General features: G+C 45.8%; 1 protein-coding gene across 1 annotated transcript; it reads left to right on the forward strand.

The window, feature by feature from the left end:
• Positions 1-228: 228 nt before the first annotated feature.
• Positions 229-2793, forward strand: LOC131837294 (disintegrin and metalloproteinase domain-containing protein 21-like; the record flags this gene model as incomplete). Its single annotated transcript, XM_059183454.1, has 1 exon — positions 229-2793. A coding segment is annotated over one exon (2565 nt), but the record flags the coding sequence as incomplete, so codon positions are not given.
• Between the last annotated feature and the right edge of the window lie 6775 nt (positions 2794-9568).

Below are 9568 nucleotides of genomic sequence, written 5' to 3' on the forward strand. Positions count from 1 at the left end.
TTCCCATGTCCAGGTGAGCACACATGCACATGGCCCACCCATCTCTCGCACATCCACCCAGCTGCACAGGTGTGCAGGCCCACCCACTGCCACACCCTGTGACTGTGACCTCATCCCCATAGGTGGCCCCTAGTTGTGGGGTCCTGGTAGTATGAAGTAGCTCTTTATTCTGTCAAATGCTCTAGACCTGGCCCTCACTAGGATCTACCCTTGATCCCTTCTTGCTGACAGATATCTCTGAGCAGTGGCCTGAGGCTGGCAGAGGGCCAGGTCATCATAAGGATGCTCTTCTTGCTGCTTGCCGTCTGGGCAGGGCTGGCTCCTGTCCAATGTTCTCAAGGCCGTCCGTCATGGCGCTACATATCCTCTGAAGTAGTCATTCCCAGGAAGGAGCTGTACCATGGCAAAGGTGTTCAGATACCAGGCTGGCTATCCTACAGCCTACATTTTGGGGGCAAGAGGCACGTTATCCACATGCGGCGCAAGAAACTGTTTTTGTCCAGACATCTGCTGATGATGACTCAGGACGACCAAGGAGCCTTGCAGATGGACTACCCCTTCATCCCTCCAGACTGTTACTACCTCGGCTACCTGGAAGAGATTCCTCTTTCCATGGTCACTGTGGACACATGTTATGGGGGTCTTGAAGGTATCTTGAAGTTGGATGACCTTGCTTATGAAATCAAACCCCTCAGCAATTCCCAAAGGTTTGAGCACATTGTTTCTCAGATAGTGGCAGACATAAATGCGACAGGATCTACCTATAAACTGGGATATCGGGAGGACAGAGATCCCCTATTCTTTCAAGCAAATGCCAGTGTTGTCCCCAGGATCTCTAGTAAGATGTATTCATCCCATCATGGAAATATGAAAGCACTTGCCCTAAGTTCCAACTCAATGTATACTGTGTTTAACAATGTGTCAAAATGTGCCCAATTCTTGATAAGGGTATTTAGTTTAATTGACACATTCTTTCAAGCTATTGATATCAATTACTATATTGGATTCATGATCATTTATGATCAGGAAGATCCAACTTACTTGGAGTATTATCATGAGGTACATAGCCCATATGTTCGATATTATCAGTCTTTTATATATACCGTTCTTGAACCACATTCATCCATAATTTTAATTAAAGAAGGGCCAGAGGATCATAATTATGAACCCCAGTTATATGGTATTTGCCATAAACAAAACCTCATCATGCTTGGTTACCTAGGCAGACAGTATCTATTGTTATCTATCACAGCAGCACAAAAGGTGGGAAAAAATTTTGGTTTATTCTATGATGGGAAATTTTGTTTTTGTCAGAGAAGGTCCATGTGTATTATGCACAGACCACTGTCTCTGACAGATTCCTTCAGTAACTGTTCCTATATGCATGTACAGCACATAGTGGGTCGTGGGAAAGGTGAGTGCCTATTTAGCACCAAAATGGTATATTTAAATAAAAGCCTGACCCACGATCGTTGTGGAAACTACATACTGGATCAAGGTGAGGAGTGTGACTGTGGCTCCTTCAAACAGTGTTACAACAACTTCTGCTGTACAAATGATTGTACCTTCACAATAGACAGCAAATGTAATACAGGCCGATGCTGTACAAACTGCACCTATTCCCCTCCTGGGACACTCTGCAGACCAATCCAAAATATATGTGATCTTCCCGAGTACTGCCAAGGGGAGTCCTTGGCATGCCCTGGTGATTTCTATATGCAAGATGGAACCCCATGCACAGAAGAGGGTTATTGTTATCATGGAAATTGCACTGACCGCACTGTGCACTGCCAAGAAATCTTTGGCAAAAATGCTGTGAACGGTGCAGATGCCTGCTATACCATAAATAGAAGAGGCAATAGATACGGACACTGCAGAAGAATTGAAGGGAGAATGAAAGCTGACTTCTGTGCCATCGAAGACATTTATTGTGGAAGGCTGCAATGTGGTAATGTCACACACCTCCCCCGCTTGCAAGAACACGTGGGATTCCATCAGTCTCTAATCTCAGGATTCTGGTGTTTTGGGCTGGACTCACATCGCTCCACAGGAGCAAATGATGCTGGTCACGTGAGACCTGGTACCCCCTGTGCTCCAGGAAGGTTCTGTAACAACACTTACTGTAATGGCAGTGTGGCCCATCTGAATTATGACTGTTTACCTGAGAAATGCGGCCACAGGGGGATTTGCAACAATAACAGAAACTGTCATTGCCACATAGGCTGGGGTCCTCCATGGTGCATTGATAGGGGTGCTGGTGGGAGCATAGACAGTGGACCCCCTCCAAGTAGAGTGCGGTTAGTCTTGCAGAGTCATGAATCCCTGATATATCTGAGAGTGGTCTTTGCTCGAATTTATGCCTTAATAACTGCACTCCTCTTTGGATTCACCACAAATTTAAGAACTAACAAGACAGTTACAGTTAAGGAAGAGGAAGTTGGTGAAGCTCATCATGAAATCAGACTGCAGAGCCCTGAACAACAAAAGCCAGTCCACAGGAGAATGGCTGAAACTACAGTAGGAGGAGGCAAAGCTGACATCCATATTTCCAGGAGTCTGGAGGAGACACAGGCATCTCAGCGTACATCGCAGTGGTCCCTGCCCACATCCGTGGGGACTCTGCGTACATCCCAGGGGTCCCAGCGTACATCCCAGGGGTCCCAGCATACAGCTCAAGTGTCTCAGCGCACATCACAGGTGTCGAGGCTCACAAAACAGAGTTCCAGGCGCACATCACTGGGCTCTCGGCACACAGCACCAGTCTCTCACACCAGTTCTGTGATAGGTCACTGACAAGCACTCTGAAATAAAACTTGAAAAGTGCACAGTGGTGGTGTCCATATCTTTGTAAGACTATAAGAACCCACATAGAGGCAAGACTTTGTCCAAAGTACCTGAGTCATCATCGGAGAATTGAACCGAGGTCCTTGGGTGCAGAATGAAGGGAAATTGCCACAGGCTCCTGTATGGAAAACTCATTACATTTCTACAAAATGGTGCTCATGACCAGTGAGGGTTTTCTCTCTTTTTTTTTTTAAATTTATTTTTAATTTATGTTCAGCATAACGGTATTCATTGTTTTTGCACCACACCCAGTGCTCCATACAATCCATGCCCTCTCTAATACCCACCACCTGGTTCCCCCAACCTCCCATGCCCCAACCACTCAAAACCCATCAGATTGTTTTTCAGAGTCCATAGTCTCTCATGGTTCACCTCCCCTTCCAATTTCCCCCAATTGCTCAGGTAATTTCTCTTACTCCAGTCCCAAAGAGGGTCCAGGATGATGGAGAGCTACTCCACACCCATGCTGCTTGTTCCACACTGGGGTGGCTCTGGGCAGGAGAAGATGACTTGCGTGTGATCCCAACTAGTGCAAGCTGCACAACCCTGAAGAGTTACTTTCTGAATACAAAACTGAGACCATTATCCTGAACATTGAATCCCACTAAATTAATCAGAAAATAGGCAGAAGTGCCCACTGATGACTCTGGAATCCAAGAGAGCCCTAGGAATATTCACCCCTCCCTTCTCTCTTAGTCTGAAGCTGAGCACTGACATTAGCTGTGTAGGTAATCACAAACAATGAACTTATTGTTCTGAGCTGCTGCCTGGGCCAAGGACACAGAGTCCCATGAAACTCACCACCTCCCCCCAACAACCTTGGATGGGCATGCCTGGGAGTACCACTCTGGTTCTCCCAGGCATTTTTTAAAGTAACCACACAGAGGTGAGCCTGTGAAACATTAAGGACCTCAGCCCCATCCACCTCCTTTGTGATTAGGTTCTTGCTGTCCTGTTCTCTATCTCCTGCTCCTTGGGGTCTATGATGGTGGTCAGGCCTAACCTGGGTCATTGTGCCTCCCTGGCTTCTGGGCTCAGTAAACCATAAAATCTGGAACTCCACTTCCAATGTGGGGTGTAGAGAAACCACACCTCTAGTCAGAATGGCCATGTGGGTCTCATGTCCCCAGAGGGGGAGTTCAGATGCCAGGAAGTCACCTGTTTACCCACTGTATGTAACTGGACACAGACTGCATGTTCATAATTCAATACAGAAGCTGTGGGTCCCCAATATAATTGTCCACAATGGTGGGTTTGGGAAACCGCCCATGCCCCCAGCAATGCCTTGGAGCTGAGAATGCCTCACTCGCCTCCTCACCCAGATCACTCAGCTTCTCTGAGGAGGAACTGCTGCTTGTTGGTGGTCTGCAACATCGCTTGAGCTGATGACAGGTGTTGCCAGAAGACCCAGCCTAATTTTCAATGATGTAAAAGGTCAGACTCTTGGCACAGACCCACCAACAGGCACCAGTCTGGGGAGCCCTACGTGTGTGTATTTCCTATTTGTCTCTAAACAATACTAAACTGGATGTTGGGGATGGTTGAGATGAGCTATAATTACAGGAACAGGCCTGGGTTGAAAACAGGGGTGCTAACTTGGAAAGTAAGGCCCTGCCTATTTCCCCATGTAGGAACCTGGTGTGTAGACTATTTGGTTCTAGGATATAAAGGTGGTGCCCTTAAGTTTCTGCCATTTGAGAGACCACCTGCTCAACACTTTGTGGGGCTTCAGGGAGTCGGTTATATATCTTAGAGCAGCAGCCCTAGGCAATGACATGGCAACTCTACCATGGGCATTGTGCCAGCCTGTGCAGACATTGTCCAAGGCAGGTATTCCGTGTGGGTGCACCCCTTGTTACTGTCCCCAATCACCTCCAGACTCTCAGGGGTTGAGTGGGACACCTGAGCGCAAAAGGCCACAATTCATTAATTGAGGAAGAGGCAACTTCCATCCCAGGTGTTCCCGGTCACCATGTATCAACATGTCCAAGGACCAGCATGAGTGAGACAAAGGGATAGACAACCACACCATCGTGGAAATGCAAGGTTTCCTGGAATTTTTTGTCCTCATGGATGGAAACAAGGGCACTGATATGCTGTTGTGAGTATTTTGATATGCTTTTGAGCTGTTGCTTAAGCACCTGTCATGTACCTACTGCCTGGGGTGGACAGACCCGAAAATTCAACATTCTTTGAAAACAATGAAGTATTAAAGGTCTGCTTTTAGGGACTTCCTGGTGGACCCTCCACCTTTGTCCGTGCTCCCAAGGTCTATGCCAAGCACATCAAGAAAACAGGGCAAGAGGTGCAGGCCCAATGGAAAATGAAGCACTCTGAGGAAGAGCCAACTCAAGACCTCAGTCCCACTGAGGTAAGAAGGAAGAGGGTCTCATTGCTGGGACATGGATTTTTGTGGCAGGAACACCCAGTGCCTGTGGTGGGGACAAGCACAGGTGAGGCACACTTCCTCTTAGGTAGAATTGGGATGGTTCAGTGGGAGTGTCATTTTGCCTAGCACCACCATCCCAGGAACCTTGGACCATTTACAACAGAGGAGACACCTCTGTTGCCAGAATCTGAGGAGTTCTTCATCAAGTACAGCCCTAATAATAAGCCAGTGCCTTTATAATTAATAGTAATACCGGATTCAGGACAGCAGGTATTAGACATCATCGATGCTATAGTCAGAAGTAACAAGGAGAATTTTCCTGAAACACAAGAATTTTTATTTTTATTTATATTTATTTATTTAGCCACAAAGGCTAAATGGCCCCACGTTCTCTACAAAGGGCAACAGAGTGGAGGGTCCCAAGGGTACAAGGGGCATCTGGGCACCTTATCACCCCTAGTCAAGTGGTGGCACTTCATTCCAGCTCCTTTCCAGTGGAGATGGGTGACCCACACCTCTCTGTATGGGCAGCTCTGAGATCAGAGTTCCCTAATGAGTTCATCTCAGGACTGCTGGGACACAAGTCTGAACTTTTTTCAGGTTCCTGAGGCCCATCTAGAGACTGCCGGACTTACCAATCAGGGTTTTCCATCACCTCTCCAACACCACAGCCCCAGCCAGGTATGGAGAGCTAATGGGAATCCAACCCTGACAATCGGTGGGTGGTTGGCTCCTGCCATGGCCCCTGTCTCAGGACCTGACAGTTCAGGAGCCTGTCACTTGTCCAAGGACATCCACCTTATCCATCTCTATTACCTCCAGACGCACACATACTAAAGCTTTGCTGCTTTCATTGACCATGGAGCCATGTTACACTGCTTCCCAGGGACCCCCCAAATATAAGCAATGGGTTCACCTTAGGTTATCCGTAGAACAGGCAGGGTAGTAGAAGGTGTTCAACTTCCCTGCAATGTCACTCATGGAGAAAATTTTGGTGAAACTCTTTGAGTGACACTTTGGCCCTGACCTTTCCTGGTAAAGATACATATGACCTGACATCCTGGAGGCATACTGTGGGAACACAGAAGAACATGATCTCTCTGGTGGGAGTGTCCATCATTAGGCTGTAGAACTGCCACTCCTATCCCTGCCATATCAAGACTATATATACCCACTGATGTTGTTTGTAATAGGGGACTGAGCAATATGAGCCTATAGTTCAAGGTTGCTTGAAGGGAGGTGTCATAAACCAGATCATGTCTCCATTCAGTTCCCCCATGTGTCAGACGTTATAGCCCTTATAGGCAGGTGGCCATTTAGAGTTGACTAACAGAATGTACATAGCCAGGTCCTCTCCTACAACTTCCATTGTCAATACTGTGCAGTCAGCTGAGGACATTGAAGGAGTTGCAGGGGACCACACCACAGTGATTGATCTATCCAGTACATTCCTTTCAACATTGATAGCAGAGAAGTTCCAGCCAGGGTCTGTTTTCACTTTATGTACCTGTACCGAACTGCCTGTGGTCAGTCTTGACAGCCACACCGACATGATGATATTTGCACCACCACCGCCCTCACCCAGGTCCAGGTGAAGGCCTATAGTTCTGGTCTGGGTGAATGAGGCCCTCTGTCACTGGTCATGCTGCTGTCTGCACAGCCCAGTTCTTATGTGCACCTGACAGGTTGTGAGACATGGAAGGTCTACTGTCCTTTTTCAGCTATAAGACCTCTTTCCTCACCTGACCAACTTAGTGAAGAGTTGTGGTCAAGTTTTATACCTCGAGATATTAGGCAGACTTATTAGGGGATTTCTGAGCTATGCCAACTCATGCACAGGTGGTCGTGGAGCCATAGGACACATTTTGTAGTCTGGATAATCTTTGCACCATGGGGGTTATGCTGGAACATCTACTGACACCCTGAAGTGGTGTGGACATCAGCCCAAGAATCTGATTGCCATGTGATGTTTATATGCCCCTGAGAGAGACTTCCATGGAGCTTTTGTGGGCCTAAGAAACTGGGAGGAAGGAAAGGCAGAGTGACATCATTGCTCTTGTACTGGACATTACAGCCCGCCATTTGTCCATGCCTGTGTTGTGATCACCTGCTCATGTGGACAGGCATGATAATTCAAGATTGTACTCACAACCTTGATGTCAACACAGCTGATCATCAGACCAATTATTTAATGCACACAGACCTTAAGATCTGGAGTAGGATCTGGGCCTGACCTGCTGAGCTAACAGCGCAGATAATGGAACAGACACAGTCGGAAGGATGCCAAGCAAGAGTCAGAGGAAGAGCAGAAGGAACAATACAGTCTTTCTATAGTGGAGAAAATCTAGGTTTCATTTTAAAAAGTTTGTTTCCTGGGAGCAAAAATATTTGCATTTGTTAGATCTTCTTGGTGGATATACACTTTTAGAATGATGTAGTGTCCTTCTGTATCTCTGACTAGAGTCTTGAATTTAAAATCTAATTTATCTGATATGAGAATTGCTACTCCAGCTTTCTTTTGAGGCCCATTGGCATGAAAGATGCTGGCCCATCCCTTAATTTTCAGTCTGGATGTATATTTAGGTTCCAAAACTGCCTCTTGTAGACAGCATATGGACAGGGCCTGTCGTTTCATCCAATCTGAAACTCTGTGCCATTTTATGGAGCATTTAGATTTTCATGTTGAGAGTGATTTTTCTTTTTCCAGCATAAGAGTATTCATTATTTTTCCATCACACCCAGTGCTCCATGCAATCTGTGCCCTCTCTAATATCCACACCCTGGTTCCCCAACCTCCCACTCCCCGCCCCTTCAAAACCCTCAGATTGATTTTCAGAGTCCATAGTCTCTCATGGTTCACCTCCCCTTCCAATTTCCCTCAACTCCCTTCTCCTCTCCATTTCCCCTTGTCCTCCATGCTATTTGCTATGCTCCACAAATAAGTGAAACCATATGATAATTGACTCTCTCTGCTTGACTTATTTAACTCAGCATAATCTCTTCCAGTCCAGTCCACATTGCTACAAAAGTTGGGTATCGGGACGCCTGGGTGGTTCAGTTGGTTAAGCGGCTGCCTTCGGCTCAGGTCATGATCCCAGAGTCCTGGGATCGAGTCCCACATCGGGATCCTTGCTCCGCAGGGAGCCTGCTTCTCCCTCTGACTCTGCCTGCCACTCTGTCTGCCTGTGCTTGCTGTCTCTCTCTCTGACAAATAAATAAATAAAATCTTTAAAAAAAAAAACTTTTAAAAAAACTTAAAAAAAAAAAAAAAGTTGGGTATCCATCCTTTCTGATGGAGGCATAATACTCCATAGTGTATATGGACCACATCTTCCTTATCCATTGTCCATTGAAGGAGATCTTGGTTCTTTCCCCAGTTTGGCGACCGTAGCCATTGCTGTATAAACATTGGGGTACAGATGGCCCTTCTTTTCACTACATCTGTATCTTTTTGGTAAATACCTAGTAGTGTAATTACAGGGTCATAGGGAAGCTCAATTTTAATTTCTTCAGGTATTTCCACAGTGTTTTTCAAATTGGCTGCACCAACTTGCATTCCCACCAACAATGGAAGAGAGTTCCCCTTTTTCGACATCCTCTCCAACACATGTTGTTTCCTGTCTTGCTAATTTTGGCCATTCTAACTGGTGTAAGGTGGTATCTCAATGTGGTTTTGATTTGAGTCTCCCTGATGGCTCCTGATGATGAACATTTTTTCATGTGTCTGATAGCCATTTGTATGTCTTCATTGGAGAAGTGTCTGTTCATATTTTCTGCCCATTTTTAAAATATGATTGACTGTTTTGTGTGTGTTGAGTTTCAGGAGTTCTTTATAGATCCTGGATATCAACCTTTTGTCTGTACTGTCATTTATAAATATCTTTTCCCATTCTGGGGGTTGCCTCTTTGTTTCTTGACTGTTTCCTTGGCTGTGCAGAAGCTTTTGATCTTGATGATGTCCCAAAAGTTTATTTTCGCTTCTGTTTCCTTTGTTTTTGGAGACATATTTTGAAAGAAGTTACTGTGGCTGATATCGAAGAGATTACTGCCTATGTTCTCCTCTAGGATTCTGATGGATTCCTGACTCACATAGACGTCTTCTATCCATTTTGAGTTTATCTTTGTGTACGGTGTAAGAGAATGGTCGAGTTTCATTCTTCTGCATATAGCTGTCCAGTTTTTGCAGTACCATTTATTGAAGAGACTTTTTTCCACTGTATATTTTTTCCTATTTTGTCGAAGATTAATTGACCATAGAATTGATGGTCCATATCTGGGCTCTCTAATCTGTTCCACTGGTCTATGTGTCTGTTTATATGCCAGTACCATGTTATC

Source organism: Mustela lutreola, chromosome 7, assembly GCF_030435805.1.
Source record: "Mustela lutreola isolate mMusLut2 chromosome 7, mMusLut2.pri, whole genome shotgun sequence".
In the NCBI taxonomy this organism is placed as follows: Eukaryota; Metazoa; Chordata; class Mammalia; order Carnivora; family Mustelidae; genus Mustela; species Mustela lutreola.